The sequence below is a fragment of the Martes martes genome (genome assembly GCF_963455335.1).
Source record: "Martes martes genome assembly, chromosome: 2".
NCBI classification, from domain to species: domain Eukaryota; kingdom Metazoa; phylum Chordata; class Mammalia; order Carnivora; family Mustelidae; genus Martes; species Martes martes.
This window is the reverse complement of record NC_137889.1, coordinates 100493878-100520203: the sequence shown is the minus strand read 5'-3', so window position 1 is coordinate 100520203 and position 26326 is coordinate 100493878. Positions and strand designations below refer to the sequence as shown.

At 43.3% G+C, this 26326-nt stretch overlaps 1 protein-coding gene across 1 annotated transcript in view; it reads right to left on the bottom strand.

Annotated features, from left to right (window-relative positions):
• Positions 1–26326, bottom strand: part of DAPP1 (dual adaptor of phosphotyrosine and 3-phosphoinositides 1) — a 49144-nt gene that overhangs the window by 6000 nt on the left and 16818 nt on the right. Inside the window, exons 2-6 of the mRNA XM_080797083.1 lie at positions 22461–22583; positions 18549–18682; positions 6591–6721; positions 2202–2249; positions 676–738 (exon numbers count right to left, since the gene is read on the bottom strand). Of these exons, the coding sequence (XP_080653209.1) occupies positions 676–738; positions 2202–2249; positions 6591–6721; positions 18549–18682; positions 22461–22583 (499 nt within the window). The remainder of the gene's footprint in view (positions 1–675; positions 739–2201; positions 2250–6590; positions 6722–18548; positions 18683–22460; positions 22584–26326) is intronic.

Sequence of the window (26326 nt, the reverse complement as noted above, 5' to 3'; positions counted from 1 at the left end):
ACCCAGGCATCCCAGAAATGGACATTTTTTTTTTATTTTTTAAATATTTTATTTATTTATTTGTCAGAGAGAGAGCACAAGCAGGGGGACCAGCAAAGGGAGAGGGAGAAGCAGACTCCCCAAGGAGCAGGGAACCCAATGTGGGGCTCCATCCCAGGACACTGGGGTCATGACCTGAGCCAAAGGCAGATGCTTAACCGACTGAGCCACCCACGCGTCCTGGGGACTTGTTTTTGGTAAAAGGAGAAACTGCAGCAGAGAGAGCTCATACATCATGACAAGAGAATAACCCCATTGCCCTAAACAAGGGGATGATGTACCCTGGGGAGCTAGTTTAGCCAGTTTCTGGGACACACATCTCATCCTTGCAAAAGCACTCTGCTCGAGGTTCCTGGCTGACTGGCAAAGCATGTTGCTCTTGATCTTGGGGCATGAGTTCGAGCCCCACGTTGGGTGTAAAGCTTACTTAAAAAGAAAAAACTCTGCCCCAATCAGGAATCAAGAATTCACATTTCCAGTCATTTATTGGTGTTTCAGGAGCTCATAAGGAAAATTTCAGAGATTTCAAAGGCAGATGTTCCTTGCATCTAGAAAGCTGATTTTTTTTGTTGTTGTTATTGTGTTTATTAGTTAGAGCTGATTTTTAAAGGGAAAATGTGTTATCATATTTCTCACCATCTGGTCTTTGAAGTATTTCAGTTCATTCCTGTGCAACGTGAACCATCTTGTTTTCCAGGTCTGAGGAAAAAAAACAATTAAAACATGTAGGTTTTGGATTGAGGAAGACAATATTGAACTGGACGATTTCCTTTCATTTGAAAAGTATCTAAAAGATTAGATACAATAAAATATTGTGTGGTAAGTCATTTCTGAAGAGAAGTTTCAAAATAGCTACAAAAACTAAAATGATTCCATGCATGAAGTTCATAATGAAGGCAGAGATATTGACATATTTAAATAAATAAGAAGAAATAGCCTATCATAAATATGCAAGGTGGTTTATAACAAACCACTAGATATCTGTCTTATTAACTCTATAATAAGAACAGATACCATTTTGTGGGCACCTACTATGGGCTAGATACTATCTAGCCAATCTTTATACAATGCCAAATAGTCTCGCTTCACAAATATACCAACTGAAGTTCGGGAACCTCAAACCACAGGATTTTCTAGGACTTGCCTAAGAGTTCCAGGGTATTGGTGGTGGGAACTGTTGTTCCCCACCTTCCATCTCTTATGTACTAATAGAACCCTCCCATTACCTTGGGCGGCAATGTATCCAGTTAAAAGAAGTAACAGAGAACTTAAAAATAAATATGCCACTAATATAAATACTTCCTATCCTTGCGGAGCATCCAGTCTAGTAGGGACACAAATAACCAAATATTTAGGTTGAATTCAAGTGGGCCAGTACCCAGGAGAGAGGTTAAGTGCCATGACTCTTAAAATAGAAAGGAGGGGCGCCTGGGTGGCTCAGTGAGTTAAAGCCTCTGCCTTCGGCTCAGGTCATGATCCCAGGGTCCTGGGATCGAGCCCCGCATCGGGCTCTCTGCTCCATGGAGAGCCTGCTTTCTCCTCTCTCTCTGCCTGCCTCTCTGCCTACTTGTGATCTCTGTCTGTCAAATAAATAAAAAAAATCTTAAAAAAAAAATAGGGAGGAGTAGACATATTCCATGAAGGCCTTCTTGAATATTAAAATGAGGCATCATAACTTAAAAAATACAATTACATCAATGGAGGGACAGTTGGATACCCCAGACTAGTAAAGTTTTGTGTTTTCTTTAGGATTTTATAACAGAATTACATTAATGCCAGTGACGTTTTGGCCTACTTTTAAGTTAACATTTTATGCAATTTTGACGACTTCTTAGTTTAAAAAGAAAAGAAAAGAAAAGAAAAGAAATATTCTAGAGTTCACTTGCTACTTTTCATCCTGGCTTGTTCCATTTAAAGGACTGTACGTTTTGGGAGGTCTTAATGGTAGACTACTCTCACACATTCGACTTTACCAAAGAAAAGTCAAGTGATTTTCCAGAATTTTGACTAATACTAGTCATAAAGATCGGCTTTTGAAACAGAAAAATAGTGCAGCAGCTCAAAATAGGCAATTGTGCTTTTTAAAAATGTCAAAGCGAGAATTGAGTCTACAGGAGCTGTCTCTCTGTGTGGCCGGGGCTAGCAGAGACATGTTTCCTTACCTTGACCAGGCCCCCCTGTTTGGTGAGGTAACCTTCTTTGGTGCCCAGCTGAAAAAGAAAGAAGCACCAAGTGAAGCCCAGAACTATGGCCACATGATTTGTCGTTCTATTCCTGTCCCATTTTAAAATGAAACACCGGTTTGCCTTTGATCTTTAAATAATCGCCCTACATTCTTCACCGAGACACTTGAAAATCCTCCCTGTGTTGTGAGAGACTGTTTTCAGACTGGGTCGTTGGGGGGGAGTTCTGTAGCAAGAGGCAAAAACTGAAAGACTCTTCTAACTTGAGTTAGCAATTTGCAAACAATAAGCCACATCCCATCACTTCTAAAAGCCTTGGGCAGAGTGTGTCATGTAAAACCCAGCTGCTTAAATTGTTGCAGGGATATTATGCACAAATGCATGCCCAAGTGTGTGCACACTTTGACATTGGGTCACACACACACACACTGACATTGGGTCAATACATTTGGAAAACTTTGGACGAAGTAGAGGGATTTCTTTACTTCCCAGAGAATGTATTCTGCCAGTATGCCTTGTGAATTTTAAGAGGGGACATGAGAAATATCATATCCAATATTTATTTTATCACATGAACCTCCCCCATTCCAGCCCCCCACCACCACCTTTTTTTTCAGAGACCGTCTCTTGAGACCTCTATTCTGTGGAAAAGACTTCCAGGAATGCAGATTTATTTACACTTGATTTATCCAAAGGGGATCTGAAGTGACAATGAGTCATTTCTTAACTCACATAGCATTAATTCAAGGGTAATAACATCACACACGTAGCTAGCGCCTATAAAATGTAAGGAATGGTAGAGGACCGTGCAAATAGAAATATGCATAAAATAAGGACCCTAAGATAAAGAAATTTAGAACTTCATAAATTCCCAAAGAAACCGTAGGACATTTTGTTTTACTATAGTGTTACACTGTATCTTACACCAGTAGAATAACAGAACAAAGAGAAAAATGTTGTAGAAGTGAAGGGAATAGAAATCTCACAACAGGGAAGCTAAGGAAACTGACAATTTAGATTGGGACCTATTCCATGTCAGGTTTGCGAATCAGGTTATCTCAATCTCCACCAACACAACCAACTGGTATTTCACGTTTCCTGGGTCCAAAACAGAACTGCTCATTCCCATCCCCCAAACCCACCTCCGCCATCTTGGTAAATAGCAGGAGGACCACTGTGAGACTCTCTTGCACATCTCACATTCAATCTGTCCTAAGTCTCGTCTCTTCTACCTCACAGCACACCCTGAAGTTCACCAGTTCTTACCCCACTGCCTGTGTAGTTTTAACTACCACCATCTCTCACTGGACTGCTACAACAGCCCCTCACCGGTGTCCTTCCTCCAACTTCGGCCACATTCCATTTTCCACTTAGCAGGGACAATGAGCTTTTTAAAAATTTTAAGACTTAAATTATGTTGCTCTGAACTCTTATAATTTCTCCTGGACACTTAAAACAAAAATAAATCCTTTATCTTGTCTTACAAGGCCTTTCATGTTGTTTAAAGGCGACACAGCTGACATTTTGGACAGGAGAATTCTTCCCCATGTGTGGTGGCATATTTAGCCTTCATGGCCCCTGCCCATTGCTGGGAAACAATTCTCCAGGGCTCTCATGTCTCTGTGTGTCTTATAAGCAAGGCACTAATAGCCCTTTATTCCAGACCCATTTTTATTTTTTTTAAGGTTTTTTTATTTATTTGAGAAACAGTATTTTATTTGAGAAATAGAGAGTACATGAGCAGAGGAGAGGGGGAGAGGGGGAAACAGACTCTGTGCTGAGCAGGGAGCCTGATGTAAGGCTCGATCCCAGGAGTCTGGGATCATGACCTGAGCTGAAAGCAGATGCTTATATGACTGAGCCACCCAGGCGCCCCACAGACCCATTTTTAAAGCATGTTCTTAGGGCAAACAACCTTAGAAGATGGAAACAGTGTCTCCTTCCAGAGGAAATGGCAGCCAACCAGCAGTCTGCTGTGACGCCGTGCAGCTCTATTAGTGTGCAAGCAGGCTAAAGTGTCAGGCTCTTCATAGCTCCTGACACCCGCTAATGCCAGCAGCGCCCCAAAGCACTGTGAATTTCCCAGCATTCAGCTGAGGGGTGGACCCTTTGAGAAAACCACCGCCTGACGTGACTGACCCCTCCTTCCCTCAACAACCTCATCTCCTACCACATTGCCTCTCCCCACTTCATGCCAAGCATTATGATCTTCTTGCTAATCTTCAAAACACCTCAATTCAGTTCCCACCTCGGGCTTCTGCACTGTTCTGCACTGTTCTGCACTGTTCTCTCTCCCTGCAACACTAGAAAATGTTGATCTGCACTGTTCTCTCTCCCTGCAACACTAGAAAATGTTGATCGTCTTCTGCCTGTATTAATGCACAATAAACTCCATGGATTTGTCATCATACAGTGTGGGTGCAGCCACGCCCCACCAATCCCTCAATATTGTTTTAAAAACTCCATTATACAGAACCTTCTGTGCACAGGCATACTGAGATACTCGGGCAGGAGAACCTGTCAGATCCTTGGGGTGTGCAAAGAAGGTAGGCAATGAGGCTTGCAGAATTTGGTTTCAAGAGGTCTGTCTCTACCTAAGGATGCTAGCTCTCCTGCTCACACCAGGTCTACAGATTAGGTCCTACATTTTACTGTTGATAAAGAGCACACATAGTAGGGTATATGGTACAACTGACCCTGGGTGGGGATCTTTAAGGGAAGGGTAACCGAGGAGAGTATGAAGTTACATGGAGAGGACAGATGAAAGAGATGTTGAGGTGACTGGTGGGCGGGGGATGGGAAGCAGGGTGGATAAAGAGGAAAGTCAGGGAGGGGTGGGTTGGCTGGAAATCGAAGGATCAATTAGGACGTAAGGCTTGATTTGTCCTTTGGTCTGTTTTGACTTGGGACTATTTATGGTCTTGCTTTCCTCAGTTTTGCTAGTTCTGGGGTTGGATGCTTCCTCCTCCAACTCTAACAAAGCTAAATAAACTACCTCCTTCAACCATTTCCAGGATTTTTATTTTTGAGTCGATGGAGCACAGAAACAAAAATGTAATGTGCGCCGTGAACCAGGCTAGGCTCCAAAAAGCCACAAAGACAAGTTATGATTCTTGTCCCCAGAAGTGTTAGGCCCACAGGAGGGTGGGGAAGGGGGTGAGCAGACATGCACAGGTGTTAGCAATGCCCTTCTGCCCTGCCCCATGAGGACTGCAGGGTAAAGGCAAGCAGAGGGTGCTGGGAACACAAAAGAGGGCCATTTTAAAGAACGCTAGGAGGGGCCCAGGAGGTTATCCTGAGAGACACTGGTCTCTGACATCCGTCTTCAAGGCTGATGAAGGGACAGCCGCCATGTTGGCACATGTCAGGGACGGGGTAGGGGAGAAGGAGCCCAGTCAGGGGAACGCACGTTGGTGTGAGCATGGGAGGAGCACAGGTGAGGCCAGAGAGAGAGCAGGGCCAGGTGGGCCGGGAAGAGAGCGAACACTGCCAAAGGTTGAGCAGGGAGGTCATGTGACCCATTTGCTTTTTAAGAAAGATCTCTGTGTTGGCAGGATAGGAAAACGTAACAGGAACACCATGCATTTACAAATGTCACCTGTAGCTGAGTATCTTCAAGGCATGATTTTTTTTTTTCAAGGTCGCTGTCTAGAATTGGTTCTTTGTATTTCCTCTGTATGTTGTCTTCTTTATTACATACACAAATCCTGATGTCTTACACCAGGAGTATTCGGCAAACAAGGAAGAGAGGAAGAAAGGGAGAACCCTCCGCACAGTGCAGGGGAGAGAGGAAGCCGTGCCGGGAGGCATGTTTGCGGGGTCACAGCTCACAGAACAAACAGAGACGGGCTCCTGAGGAACAATGAATGCTCGGGCTGCACAGAAACTGAACAATGGTCCGTGCTGCCAAGAAGCACAAATGTGTTCTGTCTGTACCCTCCCTTCAGTGAGGGAGAGAAAGAATAGGAGAAGACAACATCCTGAGGTTTTATCGTCAAAGTGGGGAATATTTATCCTTCACAGACAATTGAAATGTTAAAAAAAAAAATTCTTAATAGAAGAAACTCGTGGAAGAGTAACAGTGTAGCCAACTGTGTGAACATCAACATCTCTCCCCTTCTAAGTAAGGACAGGAATTTAAGCGGTGTTTTCAAAGTATTTAGAATCCTATTTATCGCTATGGCATTGTATTTTTTTTTTTTTAATGTTTTACCCTGGATCAGAGAAACTGAGTCACGGGCTTCACGCTGGATGTTCCTTTCCAGGTTTTAGTTCCCAAGGTAGAATTTTCATGTGAACAAACGTACTTCTAAAAGTATCTTAACACTTCCTTGCACGTTTGCGAGGGCACCACGGCCAGCCACTTACAGAAGGTGCGGTAGGCACGAGGTCACTTTCCGTTCTGCCCGTCTGCATTGCCGTGTGAACCCGGACAGACTCATAAATGGAAGGTTCTTCCACTTTTCTCGGGTAGGGGTGTTTCAGGACAATCAGGGTGCCTGAGTGAAGACAAAAGAACATCGTCAGAGAGCAGCCCCAGAAAGAAGGCCCACAGGCTAACGATCAGAGAACCATGGCTAGATTTTAGTCTTTTATGTTAACATCTTTTCACTTGTTCATTTTCTCGACATTTCTTGAGTCCCACCCATGTGCCAGGCACTTCAGGTGGACACTAGATATAGAAAGCATGAGGAGATGATTTCTGTCCTCCCAGTGCTCAGACAGAACTAGCAATGGATATTACTTAACGGGTTGCCATTTAAATGAACAGGGTGATAAGACCAGGGTCAGAGATGAGGATGACGCATGCTGGGGGCTCCCGGGGACCCCAAAGACCCCTTCCATGGAACACTTCGGAAAAACTTTCGTGGAGGGGGCCACATGGATCCAGACCTTAAGCTGTAACGGGAAACTTACAGGAAGGCTTTATAAAAGCCACGAGAGTAAAAGCGAACAAATGCACTGGGGTATGAGAGGATTTATTCCACAGTCCTCATTGCTCACTAGTTTCAGAACAAACTTGTAACAGATCAGTGGTCTCAGAAAAAGTGGACTCGTTGCATTATCCCTACTGTCTCCTACCACCCAATTAACAAAATAAGCTACATGAAAATTAGCTTTGCTCAAGTGAACGTGACCTGAACTGGCTTATGCATGATTGCCCTCACTTCGACCTGGAGGAGGGGGTCAAGCAGAAAAAGGGCTCCAACAGGGGCCAGTTTTGGGGGGCTTCGGTGTGCCCCTCCAAGCCTGAGAGCACTTCTGACTCAACACTTTTGATCTTCCCCCAGTTAATCAGCTGATCAGAAACTAGACACTTTACAAAAAGAGTAAGTTAAGGGTTTCTTCCCCCTTGCTATGGTTTCTTGCTTTTTATTTCACTGGGGTCTTGTAAAGGCAGGCCCGAGATTGTACCATTCGGGGAGATGTAAAGAACTCAATAATACATTCAACAAATATTTACTGGGCTCTCCTATGTGCCAGACACTCATCCAGCCAGTGAATACAACAGCAAACAAAGAAGATACAGCACCTGCTTCTCTGGTTTTAGAGCCAGAAAAAAAAATGAAAAGAAATACAATATGTCAGGAGAGAGCAGTGTTCTAAAAACCCCAACAGAACAAGATAAAGGCATAGCAGGTGATGAGGGTGGCGTCAGGGAGAGGGTGTTATCCCATAAGGGTGGTGAGAAGGCTCCTTTGGAAAAGTACTTCGAAAGATTATAGAAAGTATGGACCTTGGGCACTGGGTGGCTCAGTGGATTAAGCGTCTGCCTTCGGCTCAGGTCATGATCCCAGGATCCTGGGATTGAGCCCCGCATCACGGTCCCTGCTCAGCGGGGAGCCTGCTTCTCCCTTGGCCTCTGCCCTTCCCTCCTGCTCATGCTCTTTCTCTCTCTCAAATAAATGGAGGGGGAAAAAAAGAAAACGAAAGTATGGAACTTGAACTGGTGTAAGAGAGACAATGAGGACAGAGACCACCTCTGCAGGTAAAAACTACATTACAATAATAATACACCTACAAACAAAGCCAGCCGATTATAGTGCTGGTGCTCGGTGCTCGAGTATGCGTGACCTACCAATTGCAAGAAACACCTGTGGCCTCTGACGACAAACCCATGGGACCCCCTCCTGTCCCTTGACAAGAATCACCGAGAAAAGCCAGGAGAGGGTCTCTGACCTGGGCCCCAGAGAAGAATGAGACCCTGGCCTCCTCCTTCTGCATCCAGGTCACACCTGAAGCATTGGGATCACAATGAAAAATGGCTTTCACAGGGACCCGCAGGCCCCATCCCATGCTTGCGCATTGTCAGCGCTCTCTTGTCAACGTGATCCTTTCATGAGAACAGATCCAGTCATATCAGGACAAGGGGCCAGCGACAGGTTTACAATTTTAGAGTCATAATGAAAGCAGAGACACCTAAATCAAGAGCAGACATTGCGCGGGCTTGGGGGCCGTGTTACCCTATCGTAACGTGCCAGGTGCTCGTGAATGTGGGCCTGGCTCCAAGGTGCCCCCCGCAAAGATGCCCCTCCCTCCAATGATGTGCCCGACGGTCACCATGGCATCATGGAAAGAGCCACCACTGCCACTCTGTTCCCGTGGACCCTGGACAATCATTCTAGCTTCTGTTTCCTCCTCGGACACGTGAGAATAATGACCTTTCTTCACAAGGCTGTCTGAAGCACTGAATAAAAAGTGTTTGTGAAAGGATTATGAAAATGTGAGATGTTATTACGCTTTGATATAGAATATTTTTAAATTCTTAAATGAAAACCCAATGATTGCATCTCTGGAACATGCATTTTTAAATGTCGAGTTAAAAAAGCCCCATGTGTGACATTCTGCCAAGAATGAAAATGGCAGAGACTAGTAGCTGCCGACGGCCTTTCTTAAGCCGCACGGGCCCCTCTTAAACCTTCCATCTGACAGTGGAGGAGAGGGGCCCGGAGCCCAAGGCTCAAAGCAGTTTTCAAGTTAGAAAAAATGTGAAATCTCGTGCTTTCTCTTCCAAGAGGATGCTAGATTTTCATCCTTTTCCCTATGTTTATTATGAAAATAATTTCTTAAATGATGTGCTGGAAAGACACACCGAGTCAATTCCGGTTTTGCACATAACCAAGCATACTACCTGTAGTGACTTCCCTTTGCTTCTGTGATGAATCACCACCACCATAGGGCTTAAAACAACTCCGATTTCTTATCTTACGTTCTGGAGGTCAGAAGTCTGAAATGGGTCCCATTAATCTAAAAATCAAGGGATTGGCAGGGATGCTCTCTTTCTGGAAAGGCTCTAGGGAAGAATCCATTCCGTCTTTTCTAACTTCTAGAAGCTGCCACCATCCCTTCCCTGGTGGCCCCATTCCTCCATCTTCAAAGCCAGCAACAGTGCGTGTGAGGCCTGCCCACACTGCCATGTCTCTGCGTCTCCCTCTACCGCCTCCATCTTTTACTTACAAGGACCCTTATGATTACAGTGTGCCCACCTGGAAAATCCAGAGTAACCTCCCCATCCAAAGTCAGCTGACGGGTAGTCTTATTCCATCTACAAACTTAATTCCCTCCTGCTACAGAACGTAACATATTCACAGGTGCAGGGAGAGAGGTGGGCATCTTTGGGGGGTCACCAGTTCCTGGAAGATAAGCACAGCCTTGGGGGCCCGCTGTGTTACAGTATAAGGACCTCTGGGCAGGGGTGCTGCCTGAGCCACAACGCTATAACCACTTGGTATTATAAACCCATTGTCTTTTCAATAGGTGCAATTCCCAACCCTGAGAGTCCCTTCATAGCAGGTATGGTGCCAAATTTATATTTGTGTCCCCGCCTCCCAGTAGAGACGCTGACATAATGAAGGCTTGATCAGTGAGGGGATATATGAATGCCATAGCAGGTCAGGGTCAAGTCAGAGAAGAGCCTGGGAGGAGCCAACCTCCCAGGGTCATGATCACCCTGCGCCAGGATAAGGATAAGGACGGGACCACAACGTCAAGTACAGCTGTCCACATCTCCACTGGGGGGAACCATATTCTATTCCAAAAACCTCTTCTAAACTTTAACCAACAAACGCTAAACTGAGAGAAATGAAAATGAGTCAACAGGAAAGCAGAATTGAGTTTAGATTGATTTTAGCTAGTAAGACCATGAATGAGGCTAGACTGAATGGTGGAATGAAGAAAATGACAATCTACTTATAAAATGATAGCTCCCACTGGTAATCCCACCTGCTGAGGTCTTCCTAGCTGATGGCTCTGGTCAAGGAGAAAACAATACATAGACTCCTTGACTCGGCTGCTGGGCTTACGATGATTTCCCCTTCTGCAGAGACTGTCCCCTACTTGTACACCAGGGTAGATCCCCACAGACCTTGGGTGTCCCCCACAAACGCCTCCCCCCGGTGCACTTACGGGACTCACTTCCCAGGGATCTACCAGAGAAAAGGCCCGCCATCTTCAGTTTCTGAGCTACATGAAGGAGACTGTTCTTTCCTGCCTTTCACATAAAACCTGGTCTCAGAAATGTCTCAGAGGTACATTTTTGAGGTGATCAGAGCAAGGCCAAGGGAGGCTTTTCGGTTTGCTGAAAGCCTCAGACTTGCCGTGATCATGGGGCTGATTCTTTATTGGCTCTTGGTGTTCATCCTGCCTTTATATTCTGGAAAAAAATACTAATATCCTTACAAAAAAAAAAAAATCCACTTCTCTCACTGTACTCCCCTCCCCCGCCTTTTTTGTTTTGTTGGGTTTTTTTTTGTCAGTTTTGTTTTGTTTTTTAAATTCATCTAGCCAAGGTGGGTTTCTGTCATTTGCGATCAAAAGAAACTTAGAAAATGTAGCCACCACAAACTCATTATATTTCCACCTAAGGTTCAAGGTAGGTCCCTGGTCCCTTAAAGGAGGAACTCCCGGTGAGTGATACGCCCAATGAACTCCAGGATTTGTTCGGAGAATTCAGCTACAAAGCAACAGGACGCAGGGGCTGGTAGAGGGAGGAGAGAGGAAGCTCTACGACCACAGGTCTGGGAAACCTGGCTGCAAGTTTCAGTTCAGTTTCTGAGCTACATGAAGGAGATTGTCGTTTCCTGCCTTTGACGTGAAACCTGGTTTCAGAAGTGCTCCGTGGAGGTACGTTTTTGAGGTGATCAGAGCAGGACCAGGGGAGGCTGTTCAGTTTCCCGTGGCTGCACTGTTAACTTACAGGACGCCCACTCTGACTGCGCCCCCGTGACACTGCACAGAAGCGCGCCCTGGCTTGTATTCCCGCGGGACCCCACAGGACCCCACAAGACCTCGCGGGACCTCAGGGACATGGGAGGAGCAGCCTGGAGCCCAGGCACTGGGGTGATCTCTGCAACAGAGAGTAGCTCAAGAGCACACATAGCTCCTAAAAGGGAAACTTTTTTCTTTTTTTTTTTTTTGAATTGAAAGTTACTTCATGGGAGCAGAACAGGGGCCTCCCTTTAATCCTAGGAGCTTGCCATTGTGTTGTGTTGCGAATGTATTTTCAGGATCAACAGGAGAAAAGGAAGCAGAGAGAAAGACTCCACTTTCCTGGAGCAGCGTTAATTACCTGTAAGCTTCTCCTCCTGAAAGTGCCTAAGAACCACCAAAGTTTCCTTCAATCTTAAAAGAGAAACTTTTATTCAGAGGATTTCTTTTATGCACTAAAGCACCTGCTTACCCACCAGGTTTCTCCGCCAGACTGTAAGATGATTGAGGGTGAGAATGATGTCTGATTCATCACTCTACTGTCAGTAGCGTCATAGTGCGGCTCATAGTTGGTGCTCAATACCTATTTGCTCAATTAAAATAAGACCACATCCATCCGTGTTTTGTTCTTGCCCTCGGGTTCAGAAAACAAGCTTGGCAACTGGCATATCTATGGCAGTTTCCTCTGTCACCTCCTGCTGGTGGGAAGGAGCTTTCCAGAGGGACTGACAGGAATATTCGAGATCTTTCTCCTTTTGTCTTTGCAACCTGCTCTGCAGATGAACTTGAACCCATCATAAAATGGTGCTGGGGAAACTGTGTTCATTTACATATATAGGAGCTTTACGTTCCCTTGTCCAGTCTCCCAGGGAGAACTACACAGAACTACACAGAGGAATGAGAGGCAGGTCAGTCAGCCAGGTCAGAAGATTCTGTTAAAATACCCACGTCAAGTCAGGTCACTCTCTTTGGAGCGGCCACTTGATCTGACCTTTCATTTGAATCCACTGTGGAACTGGCTTAAAATTTGGAGAGGACATAAACATTTGATAAACATAAATTCAATCATCCCTCACTAACGCTTCATGATCTACCAAAGAAGGTAGAGCTCTTGCATATAATACGACGGAGTGAATCACCATAAAATGCTTCATGGAAAGACATGTTAAAAATTATTTTTATAGCCTTACACACCTAATCCCATCCAATCTTCACCAGTAAGTCATGAACTATTAGATCATCGGCTCTAATTTATAAGATGATGAAACTGAATCTCAGAGAGGTTACGTAATTTGCCCAAGGACATCCAGCTGGTGAGCAGTTGAACGGGGAGTTCATGTGTGTACTCATTTTACTATATTATTCTCAGCCATGGTGGCCACCCCATGGAAACTCTCTACAGCCTGTGAAATATGCTCCGTGGTGGACAAGACAACACATACAGGGATCAAAGTTCGGAGAAATGGGTTAAGAGGCAGCTTGAGGAATGGAGATGTGAGTTTTGCCTCAACATTTCTCACCAGGCCTCAGTTTCTTTGTTTGTAGAGGAAAAATGAGATGGTGTGTGGGCTCCCTTCCCATTCTAATAGCCTATAAATCCAGTTGAACACCCAGGCCCGGGGCAGGGCAAGAAGTACGAGGACACTGAGTGACCAGAGGTGTGTCCTGTTTCCTGTAAATGTACGCTATCCATTTGAAGTACTGTCCTCCTGGGGCCATTGTGTCTTTGTGCCTCAGTTTCCCTTTCTTCCACCTTCCCATTCAAACTTTACATTTCATTTTACCTGACTGTATTTACAGAGGCTGTTTGGTATCCTTTCTGGAGGGACATAAATAAGATGGGCCTCTGTATGTTTTCTAGTTGACCTTTTTCTGTTTTAAGATATCCTCTTGATATCTTGATATCCTCTTGAGAAAGTATCATTTCTTAAAAGGCCATTCATGTAAATAAAATGAGAACAGCAGTAAATACAAAGACAGAGGCTCAAACTGATTCACATTCTTTACATCACATACCAAAAATATCGTTACAGACCTTAAAGAAGAGAGTGGGGGAGAGCCCCACCATGTCCTACAGACATTCTCTTAGGCCACTGTCGCAGGGAGTCTTCCCATCCAGACCCACTCGGGGTCACACTGCCGTGGCAATGGCGTGCTGCCAGCTCACTGGCAGACCAGGAGACGTGATGTGAATGGAAAGCCCCTGTGCTTCAGAGCAAGGCTGGCCTGGATTCCACTGGCAGCTCTGATGCCTGCCAGTGGTGCCCCCTGGCCAAATAACTCAGAATGCCTAAGTTTTGATCGCCTCATCTGAAAATGGGACCACTTTCACATTTATGGTGGGTGGTACAGAAGAGTCAAAAAGAATTTGATATATGTGAAAACATCTGATAGAACGCTAGGAACTCAATGAGCACTCCACAAATGTTGCTTCCCTTCCCTTCCCTGCCTGCTTTTTCCTTTTTTGAACACACCTCATCACAAACTAAGAAAATTTCCTTTTTTGGTGAGCATACGCTAAAGAAGTGATTCTTGGTTGTGGTTTGGCAGAATTCTGAGTTGTCACCAATAATTTTCAGAAATGTCACACAAGTCTCAAACTACAATTAATTTTAACTTCATTATTCTTCAATGCCACCTGGGTAAAAAGGTTGGGGGTTACAAAATAAAATAATAATAACTATAGCAGTTATCAAGAGGTTGGGAATCCCCACATCAAGACAAAAAGAGAAGTGGAAATTTGACATTTAAGAAAGAACCAGATAGGATCTTCAAAACTGAGAACCAATTATTATACAGGGTAAGCACAAACATAGCACTTGACTTGTATCACGCTGGGTAGGTGATTAAAATCCCAGCACAGTAATTCCTATAATACATTGTCTATGACTATTTCATACACAGAAGTATTCTAATAGAAACAAAAGGTAATAGGAAAGGTAATTTTTGTTCTAATAATATTTGGATATTTATGGATAAAAGTAAATGCTCTCTAGGGCCACTTGGGTGTTTCAGTCAGTTAAGCGTCTGACTTGGGCTCAGGTTATGATCTCAGCATCCTGGTATCCAGTCCTGCATTGGCTTGTGCACCCACATTCAGTGGGGAGTCTGATTCTCCCCTTCTCCCTTTCTCTCTTCCTCTACCCTCCACCTCTCCCTCCACCTTCCCCTGCTCCTTTGTGCATGCATGTGCTCTCTCTCAAATAAGATAAAATAAAATAAATGCTGTCTAAATTTTCAAGATTATATATATGAAACTTAGCTAATTACAAGAGGATACAGTAAAAATTGATAATGGACCAAACATATCCATGCTAATGAAAAAGTCTCAAATTTCCAAGTCTAATTTGAATTGAATTTAGAAGCCATGTACACATATGAAGGAAGTTTTACATAGAAGCTTATGATTACAAATGAAAATCAAATTCTGAATTTAATCATTACTGACCATACATGCAACATAAAGCATCATTTCAAATGATGCTCCGCATAAACTTTGGAAGTAAAAGTTAATTGTGGGAAGTTTGTTGGTTACAGTGTTGCCATGCACGTTGCAATGCAGCCTTGGGCAATGGATGAATGGGAAACCAACATGAAATGATGAAATGTGGATAATTAGCAGCATTTATTCTTTTATGTACTGGGACGAAGGATCAGGGTACGAAACTGACAAAAATCTCTCTTCCCATAAGATTTATACAGTAATGCAAAGATTTTTTAAAACTTTTTTTGCAAAGATTTTTTTCTTAAGTGAATTATGCAATATGTTAGAACAGAAAGAGCCACCGAGGAAAGTAACGGGAGAGAACATGTCAGATGTCTCTCTGATATACTTAGGAAATGACTGGGATTTGACAGTCAGAAATACCTTAAGAGTATTTATGGGTGTCAATAAGAAGAAATTAGAGGGAACAAAAACTTTCATGGAGATTGGAAAGGTTAAATGCAGATTATAGCAAGGGAAATTATAATAATAGAATACTGAGGCTGTCAGGAGGCTTAGATCTTGCTTAGGAAATTTTCACTCTTCCAATGAGGAAACAGAAATCCTTAGAGTTTAAAGAGTGGAGAATAGGAATAGAATAGAAAAAAGGGTATCTCAAAATAGTATTCTTCCCTTGAGGTTAACACTTTTATGCCTCCTCAATTCAAAGATTTTCTTAAGACCCAGAGCCTAAGGAAAACCTGGGATCCCCACTATATTATGTATGACTGTAAGGTGAAGTGTAAGGCTATTGGTTATTTTGGAGGTTCCCCCTCTCTCCCCCTCACAGCCCCTCACTGCCCTAGGAGGTAATGTGTCCAAGATTAAGTGTGGGGGAGTCTCTCTTAAATTCACTCCCCATGCACTGCAGGGCGATGCTGGCCTGATGGGGGTCTGGGCTAAAAGGAGTGGGCTGACATACCCAGTTCGAGTCATTTCCATTCCTAGGATCTGGAGGTGAGAACCCTTGCAAGCCTCATCCATCGTGCAGGCAAATACCTCCCCTGGTAATCTTTAACTGAATGAAAACTTTAGGAATTTGCCCTTCCTCTGATGCTGAACAAGAAATCATCAGCCTGGAGGTTTCCCCCATCACTGTGGGTAAACACCAGGAGCCAATACTCAAATGAATAAGAAGAGACCTATTTTTGGAAGGTGGCATCCTGGTTTCCATTCACTGTTATTCACAGGTCACGGTGCTGACTGTGGCTTCTGAAAATCTGCTGGGCTTAAGAGTCATCATGACTTCAGCACGTTATCTTGTTTCCTGAGGCCTATTACTCTCAGAGGGGCAAAACTAGAACACTCACTTGTCATGGGTTTTCCCCCTTGTTCCCAGCCTCACTGGCTTTGCCTTCATCTGGTAGGGACAGATAAGAGGAATATTTCAGTCAGTGGAATCTAACTCAAGGGCTGGAAGTTAGTAAGCCAAGTACATACTCATAAGCATCAAGAGCCTGTGACAGGGGTTCAAATAATATCAAATTCCCTGTTGGATGATGGAACAGAGAAGGTGCAGCAGAGGATAAAAATCTTAGTCTCCTGAGTTTCAGTGCAATACATAAAGTAGTTATGGTTAATGTTAATAATACTAGCTTTGGATAAAACTACCCCAGCAGTCAGGATTATACTTTTTTTTTAATAATCCCTAATGGATTAATGGTAAGCCTTCTTTAGTCAGACTGACATATTTACAGGGAAACTTAATGTATTTACAGGAAATTTCATTGTCCTGAATTCAATGTCAACGAGTCTATACTTCAGTGAAATCTTAGGTGATCCTCTTGGCTGGAGATTGGACCTGTGCCAGAAAGGTTCAACCAAAAACCACTACATGCACTTTGGTCTTGAAGTTTGTTTTGTTGTTTTTTTTTTTTTTTTGAAACATTTTGATAGGTAAGAATGTGCACCTTTTCTCTAACTTGGAGAAAGTTCAGGAAGGAGCGCTGAGAATGATCCAAGGGGTTAAAAATAGCTAGGAGGAGCGTTTAAAAGAAGGACACTGATGTTGCTTGGAGGAAGAAAGAAGGCTGCAAGATAACACTTTTCATGGCTTTGAGGCGACACAGAGTTCTCACTCACTGTTTTCCACCCACTCATCCATTCATTCACCTGAAGTGTCATGCACCATATCAGGACCTGGGGGACGTGGAGAAGGACACAAGTAGAGGCAGATAAAACAAAGTCTTTTGCTTCAAAAAGTCTCTTCTCAAGTTCTAGTGACCAAGAAGTGAATAAAACTGAGGGCTGGAAACAAGAAGTCAGTCCGAAGTAAAGGGATTTGAGACACTGAAAAGCTTGCCAACACTGGGAGCGATGGAAATAAATAATACATGCCCACCTGCCATGGGTGATGAGAACTATTGCTGGTTAAATGATGAGGTAACGTCCAGGGCCAACTGGAAGAATTTCCACCAGAAAAAAAAAAATTATAGCTTCAAGTTTATAGTTTGGAATATTCTATTACAGGCCTTGTGCAGTGAGTATAAAGTAAGGCAACTATTTTGTGGTTTCCACTGTGCTTTTCGTCTACACTTGATACCGTATGATTCATCTCAGGGTCTATCCAGGCCACAGAAACAGCAGAAAAGGAAAAACCAGTGGTGGCATCTCTCCCCACCACAGTGAAGTTAACAGAAAGCCCACTGGCCATGTTTACCCAGAAAATGAGTATGTACAAGTTCATGGTAAAACAGTGGTGCTGCTAAGTCTTGAGTTCCTCCTCTGCCACAAGTTCCGGAATTGCCCAGCTTTTGATTAACTGAGAGTTACCATCACTCAGGTCACATAATATTGTGATTCTGTATCACAAATACAGGGGTGATCTTCTGCTTACTTTATGGAACTGGTACAGAAAACCATGTCAGATAATTCAAATACCAAGGTTGCGTGTTTTTTGTTTTTGAACTTCAATATTCTAGTTTGACTTTAACCACTCAAATGGGGAAATTCAAAATTTTCTATCCATCTAGTGTAAAGTGTAGTGTAAAACTTAAAAAGCCAAGATAAGAGAAACAGAACTTTATGGTGAATAAAGGCCTTGCTCAAGAGAGCAATTTCTAGTCAATACTTGCAACATTCAGTGATGTTTGTGGAAATTTAAGTAAGAATTTTATTTTTTTAAATGCTCAAAATTATCTTATATGGGTCTCCCCAATATGGGCAAACAGCCCATACCTAAAATTATGAGGAATCAGAAAGTTGTTCCAGCCTTTCTTCTTTCTTTGTTGATTATATTTATTGTTATAAAATGAAAAGACTATTTTTTAAAAATCATGTATTTTAAGTCAATCCATTAAATAACTCATTCTAAGAAAACTATCTACTTTGTACGAAGCACATTGTTTTTTCCCAAAGATAATACTGATATAAACATAAGCATATATACACATAGATGTATATATGTATGCATATATAATGTGTATATTGTATATTAATATATGTTAATAAACTAAATAGTTTATTAATGTAACATATGTTACAATCATTGAAAAAATTGTTTCTAAACATACCTAATTGTGTATCATAAGCACACAATTCAACAGAAGTACAACTATTTAATGAAATCCTCCCTGTCCCTCCTCTATCCTGAAACAATGTCTCCTAGGTGAAGTCTCTATCTGTTCATTGCTTACCTGTCTCACTTCCAATCAAAGGCTGATTTGCAAAATGCTTGACAAAATCCTTCAAAGATGAGAATTCATTAAAGCCAAATTTAAATGAATATCCAGTATATTCAACATGAAAGTGTTTGACAGAGTCTTTGGCTCTGAAAGGGAAAAAGAAATGCTTAAGGTTATTTAAGGTTTTGAAGAAGAAGAAGAGAAATATAACCTTAGGTATTAGCATCACCATTAAACCCTTCTAAAAGCTGAGACTTACAACCCAACTATTGAAACCACTGGCATTTTTAAAGTACTAGTGCTTTTTTGGCAGAGCTCTTCCCAGTTTTTCACTGCAATAGAAGACAAGAGGAGATTCTCCCCGTGCATTCTCTGACTTACCCAAAGTCATCCTTGACCCGTAACCCCCTTCAGTATTTAAGACCAGCAGAGAATAGGGAATGATAGAAATGGCAGGTCACACCCTCCCCAAGTTCTCCTCTTTTTGGCTCTTCTCTCTTACTTGTTTGGGAATCCATCTGAATTCTGTTTCTGTCACTTAATTTGTCCTTTTTTGCCATGCTGGTTCCACTGCCTACTGAATAAAATACCCAATTTCCTACAATGTCATTTGTCACCTCACTTTTGGAATAAGGCAGAGCACTAAATAAATTATAAATTGTAAGTATATATAGTTATACATAAATATATAAATTAGGTATTATTTATAATATAAATAATATATATAAATAGAAAGCATATATAAATTCTATATTACACATAATATATATAAATTATATATGTCTTACATAGAGATACATTATTTGACTCCCACTATTCTTCTCTTCTCTATGAATGGTCTGCTCCAACTTTAGCATGCATCAGAAATCAGAACCACCAGGAGGGCTTGTTAAAACCCAGATTTCTGAGTCCTATCCCCTGGATTCCTGACTCAGTACTTCCAAGGTGTGGAGCCTGGGAATTTACACCCCTAACATGTTCTCGGTGATGCTGCTGGTCTGGGGACCACACCCTGAGAACGGCTGCTCTAAGCCAAGTGGACTTACAGTTCTCCTAGAGGTTTCTGCTGTTGTCCCTTAGCTCTTACAGCCCCCAGCCCCCTTCACCTGCAACAGCATCCCCTTTGTTTCTGATCAAGCATCAGTTCAAATACCACCTACTCTGTCAGTCATTGCATGATCCTTCCATCTTAAGTTACTTGCTTTGCTCTCCTCAACCCTCCAAGCACAGATCTTGCTTTCTTTCCCGTGGGTTACTGCATTCTACCTTGTAGACAGCTACCTGTGCAGCGTCCCACACCCCATGAGGCTATACTTCCTCAGAGCGAAGTCTGAACCTTCTCAACACTCACCACCATGGTCGGCATAGAGCGGATGCTCTCAAACACTGATTATTAAGGGAGTGAACCAGGGAACGAGTCAAATCAGCCAGTCTTCTGAGCCAGTCTATGGTTCCTCTCACCTCTGCTGGTGGTTATTTCTTTTTCTGAAAGCATTTCCAAGTGTTTGCCTTGGAAATTGGTGAATTGAATTTTACATTTTTATACAGATGGGATATATATGCACCACCTATTTGTAAGAAGCTTCTGATCTAATTGCTCACATGAGACATCTACAGGTGAAAAGTTAACATTCTTTGATCCAATACTCCCGCAGGTTTGTTAAGTGATCTGGGAGAGATCTATGCATTAAAGGATTCGCAGCCTAATGACCTGATGAGATTTTCACCTGTAGCTGTCCATCAGAGAAAGCACCATTCATGCTTCTACCTGAGCAGAATTTCATGTCTGATGGATACTTTTCCCAAAAATGTTATCTAGAAAAATTCTAAGCAAAATATAGCAGAGTAACACGAAAAACGTTAATGAATGTGCATGTGTGTGTGTGCGTGTGTATGTGTTTTCTCCGTGACCTCTTATTTATCCCCTCACCCTCCCACGATGTGGCAGGCAGCTAGCTATCGCGACCCTGATTCTCAGTCCCTGGACTACATAAATCTTTTCCATTTATCCAATAAAGTGCTAGTGTAGATGCTACTATGAAGGGATTTTGCAGATAATTCAGGCCCCGCATTAGCTGACCAGAAACAGGGAGATGGTGTGGGTGGGCCTGACCTAATCATATGAGAGTCCTGGTAAAAGCAAAGAGTTCTTTCTGGCTGGTCACAGGAGAGGAGATCAGAGAGACTATTCTAGAAGGAAGCAAACATCCGTGCTGTGAACTGCCTGTGGGCGCCACTTGGCAGGGAACTAACTATGTGTGGATTCCAGAGGCTGACCCTGGTCCCTGGCCAATAGCTACATGGAAAAGATGGAGCTCAGTCCTACAGCAGCAAGGAAACGAATGAAAAGGAATGAAGCAAAAAAGAAGAGACTGAAGGAAGAGGACTCTGAGGCCCCGCTGAACCACACTGTCAGCCAGCACCTTGGTTTCGGCCTGGTAGGAGCCCCAGCAGAGAAACTGGAGAAACCACCTGGGCTTGCGACACACAGAGACCATGAGATGATCAATGGAGTTGTTTAAAGCCACTGAGTTTGGGGTAACTCGTTATGGGCACAGAAAATACGGAAGTCCCGAAGCACAAAGAGCAGAAAAGAAAATTAATTCTTGGCTTTTGAGCTCATAGAAACCTGCCATCAATTATTTCGGGAAATACTTTTGAAGCCAGTCTTTGCCCCTATCAGAGGGAGAGGAGATTTAAAAAAATAAAACAGAACAACAACAACAAAAAAACGGTCTCTAAACTGGATGAAAAAGGATTCAGAGGGAAAGGAGTATAGATGTTGCTACTGAGTTAGTGACAAGGAGGCCTAGACCACGTGGGGCAGAAAAGAATAGAGAAAACCTCATGTCAGATCAGCGTGAGGGGTGCGACATCAAGGGACACTTTTATTTTTTTTTAAAGATTTTATTCAATTATTCGACAGAGAGAGCACAAGCAGGGGGAGAGGGAGAAGCAGCAGGCTCCCCGAGGAGCAGAGTCTGGCCTGGGGCTCCATCCCAGGACCCCAAGATTATAACATGAGCTGAAGGCAGTCGATTAACCAACTGAGCCACTCAGAAGCCCCCCAAGGGACTCTTTTCAGGAGCATATGGAGGTGCTATTAGAACAGCAAAAAAACAGTAACAGTTTGAGGTTGTCAATTTCATGGATCCTCACATCCCGAGTCTAAGCAGAAGGCAACTCCCCATAAACCCGGAAAGCCTTGCTACACGCCCGCAGAGGCCAAGGTGACAGATGCTGACCGAAAACCAATGCCTCCCCACGATTATCACCGGGCGAGGTCAGCTTCCCTGATCAAGAGGCCAGCTGGGAGGAAGCAGGGGAGGAGAGAGACCCTGGAAGGACTGGACCATCACGGGTTAGGGCTGTGTAGGGACCAGATTAATTCCATTAACACTCAGAGGAAGTGGAGCTTGGAGAAAGGTCAATCCATTTAAAGAAAGAAAAAAAACCTTAAAATTTGCCTTATTGCCTGCTTGAGTTTGTGATTATGAATGTTGCACAGTCACAAATCATTCTGATTTTCCAGGGCTAGCAAGAACTCTTAAGAGGACGCTGGGCCAGGTTTCAGGGATTTGGATTCCGGTGCTGTTTCTATCATTGATTTATGGGGTGCAAAGACAATTTAGCACTTTGGGTTTCAGTTTCTCCATCAGGTAAGTAAGACACTAAACAATTCATAAAGTGTCCTTAGGCCCTCCCATTTCCTTTCCTGCTGAGGGAAGGAGAAAGAACGGTTCTCCGTCCACCATTCAGGCCTTGGAATCCTTAGAGCTGCAGGTCTCCCAGGAGTCAAGAGAGTTTTTTTCTGGCAATGTGAGAATGTTGTTACCTGGCAATGTGAGTGTGATGATAAAGTCAATGCCTGTGTAAGGAAGAGTTGGAACAATGTTGAATTCATAGAGTTCATCAGCGTCCTACCTCACAGAGAGAGAGTACAGCCCCGTCCTTTCATTGCTGTCCCTCAGAAGGTAGCTGCCGTCACATCCGTTTGAGAGGAGAAGAGCCTCGGCCGCGTGGCGTGTGAGGTTGCCATGATACCACCTAGGAAGGAGAGAACCACACTTTCACTTGGGACTCACCACAGGCGACTCTTCCTTCACTGGGTTTTCCTCTCAGAGATGACCTCAGCAATGTTCTCCACGACAGGTAGCCCAGAGACCAAACATCAGGACAAGGAACTCTCTGGGCCGGGCTGAGGGGAGAGTAGAGAGAACTGGCGAAAAGCAAGGTTATGGGTTGAACTGTGTCCTGATAATTCGTATGTTGAAATCCTGAATCCCAGTACTTCAACATGTGACCTTATTTGGAGATAAGGTCTTACCTTTAGCAAGACTTTTTTCAAAGTCCAAGTCAAAAATAACCGTTAAGAATAAGATTTGGCCGATTTTCTTTCTCTTGATCTCTCTCTCACACGCTCTTTTGCAAATATGGTCCTGCCTTTTGCAGTGTTGGCAAACCTCTGAGCTACTATACTGAAGTCCACGGTCACCAGTGAGATGAAGTTGAACACAAGGAATTCCGATGTTTTATACTGACACGTAAACCCCATCAGATCATGTTTCAAACTGACAAGTATCCGAGGAGCCAGAGAAGTCCCAAGGAGATTCAAATCAATCTATATGTTTTTTAAAAAGTTTGTTTTAGAAAAGGTAACATAGATCCATGGTAGAAGAAAAAAACCTCAAGTGGCTCAAAAAGAAGACTCGGTAAAAACCTTGTTCTCACCCTGAATCCCCAGCTCCCCTGTTTTCTTTCCAGAGGACACCAATGTCAGCCATTTTCCCACGTTTCCCCCTCAGAGAGAGCTATGTATCTGAAGGCATTCTAGTACGACCCCCCACCTCCTAACTTTGTGGAAATAAGAGAATTCTAGGCACACTGATCTGCTCCTTTCCCCATAGATCTTACACATTTTTTTAGTGACTCGCTAGAGGCGGTCCAGTGTGGTAAGATGGGATTGTGGCCCCTGGAGTTCGTTCACTCGAGTCCTATCCAGGTGATAAACACCTCCACCAGCTGCACAACCCTGGGCAAGTTCTGTAACCAGTCAGAACCTCAGCTTTCTCACTTCTAAAACAGGATTCACACTAGCCATATCCCATGGGCAGTTGTGAGTACCCCTCACATTAACACACATGAAATGGCCGAAACAGGCCTGGCAAACGTCAGAACTCAGGACACGGTAGTGGTTACATGAAACCACTGAGACCCACAAAACCTAACTTGTGCTACATCCTCATCAATGTGATTTTCTTGGGCCTCAAATATAATTTTTTTATTACCTTGAGTTTATTTTGGAAAATGGGAAGCTAGGTACAGGGGATAGTCGCCCCTGCAAGGGACCCCCAGCTCAGGGCAGCGGAGAGGAAGGGGTCACAGGCAACTACACAAGTGATGTCAACTATGCCAGTGATTGAAGAGCTATTGAAGATGAATGGATAGTGTACAAGAACCTCAAGGAAGACGGTGCCTGGGGGGCTCAGTCGGTTAAGTGTCTGCTTTGGCTCAGGTCAGGATCCCAGGGTCCTGGGATCCAGCCCTGCCTCAGGCTCCCCCCTCAGCGGGGCATCTGCTTCTCCCTCTCCCTCTGCACTCCCCACTTGTGCTCTTTCTCTCTCTTTCAAATAAATAAAAATCTCAAAAACAAAAAACACAAAACAAAACAAAACTTCAAGGAAGGGTCCTACTCTGAGGGTGAGGGCTCCTGCTGTCGTCTACTGGGACATCCCTCTGGCATGAAACTTTAGCCTGATAATAAACAGTCCATGTAAGACCATCTGTGGAAGGAAGTTTCTACATAGGTCTCCAAGCAATCTGTTTTCTAAATCTGCATTTCCCAATACATCTTTCTTTAGCATATTTCCTCTGTGGGGCACAGATGCCCCCATCCAGTATTAGAAATGTATTTGTGGGCTGGAAGCAATGGCAAAGAGAAACATTTCTATAAGATCACCCAGTTGTTTATGCACAAAGAAGCCCCCTTCCTTGAACTGATTCAGACAAGTTCAAATCTTCTCATTACAAAATGCTTTCAAAGGACAGTTGGAATCTGGAACGAAGACAATGTTGTGTGTCAGTTATGCCTCAATAGAAAAAGGACAATTGTAGGAATTAAAAGTGAAACTATAAAAAATTCAGGTTTGGCTACAGCCAAAATTCTAATTCTTTTTGACAGGTGGAATCTCCACAAGGTCACAAGTCCTTAAATACATCATGCCAATAATTATTTTTTGGATGAACACTTTGGTGTAAGATTCTGTTTGAGCCAATAGGTTACTTCTTTGAAGTGATAAAACTTGATTAATGAAATTCTAAAACATAAAGGGCTTGGACATTTTTTTGGATTCTTTTCAGTGAGATCTGAAGTCTGTGTTGAAAACATTTACAGAATTCTTCTGGTAATTACAGCCGGATGGCAGTTTTTACTAAGATTTTTTTTATGCTCATCTTTCAAATCATAATGATGTATCATAAACATACAAGAAACACTTGAGCGTAAAGCAGGGAGAATCACACCGTCCTGAATGTGGAATATCTCAGCACGGGTTAGTTTCTGGGTGGCAGCTTGGCTGAGTCACTATTGCCATCCCGTTGGGTTTTATCGAGTCCTGGGCCTGGGCTGACCTAAGACAGAGACTACCAGGCAGCTTCCCACATTTCAAGATGTCTCTGGGGTAATGGGATCCTCATTCCCTGAAGAGCTCTTCCACATCTGACCTTCCTCTTTTAGTTGAGCTAAGTATCCCTTTCCTAGAAATTTTGATGAACGTATCTTCTGGGAAAGTGACTCTAGATCCAAATAACATTACATGTCCTTTCTAGGTCTACGTCCACTTTCGGTAAGGATCATTCAAGACCGTGTCCACAAAGAGCCAAAGGTTGAAAATAAAGCTGACAGTTTTCTCATAACAACCTTCTCTACCTTTTATCATTCCATTCTTCATTTATTAAGCTTCAGATCTGTGCCAGACATAACACAAGGCATTATACAAGGCAGGTCAAAGGGAATAGAAATGGAAAAGCCCCGGTCTAGTCTCCACTAATTTAGTCAGAAGAGTAAGCCAAGTACTTTGCAAACTACGTTCCAGAGAATGGTTCCAGGAAGAAAGATAAAGACCATTGTTTGAATGAGCCAATATCTGAGTAGGCCGTGAAGGACAGTAAGTTATTTTGTAAAGTGTTATTATTTTTTCCGATTATAAATCATATGTACACATATAGAAGAGAAAGTGGGAGTCTTTCACAAAGGAACAAATATGAATTTCAATAGTCTCAATACTAATTAGAGAACTGTAAATTAAGACAACAACGTGATATTTTCTTTACTCGCCAGCATGGCTAAAATTGAAGAATTAGACACTATTAGGTATTGAAGAATACAGGGCCATGGGTATTACCATTCACTGCTGGTAAGGGTAGAAGGCTGGAGGGGAATCTAGCACAGGTGGACTGAACATGGGCATGTGACCAGGGATTCCTGTTCTAGAGTCAGCCTCTTGGCAATACTCACACGTAAGCTGAAGGAAATAGGAACAAGGTGTTTATTGCAGACTTGGTGAGAGTAAAAATTTGGAACCATCCTAAATATCTACCAGCAGCAAAATGATAAATAAAGTTGAGAGCTCCTAGAAGAAGATTATGTAAGAAGTTAACCGAGGGTGAAAAGGCATTGAGAGCATTTTGTTGATGAGGGCAAGGGGTCAGGTGCTATGAGCACTTTGTGCAAAGGAGGGTCGGGGGGTGGTGGGGTGCCTGGAATGCTTAACTTGCAACAAAGAACAATG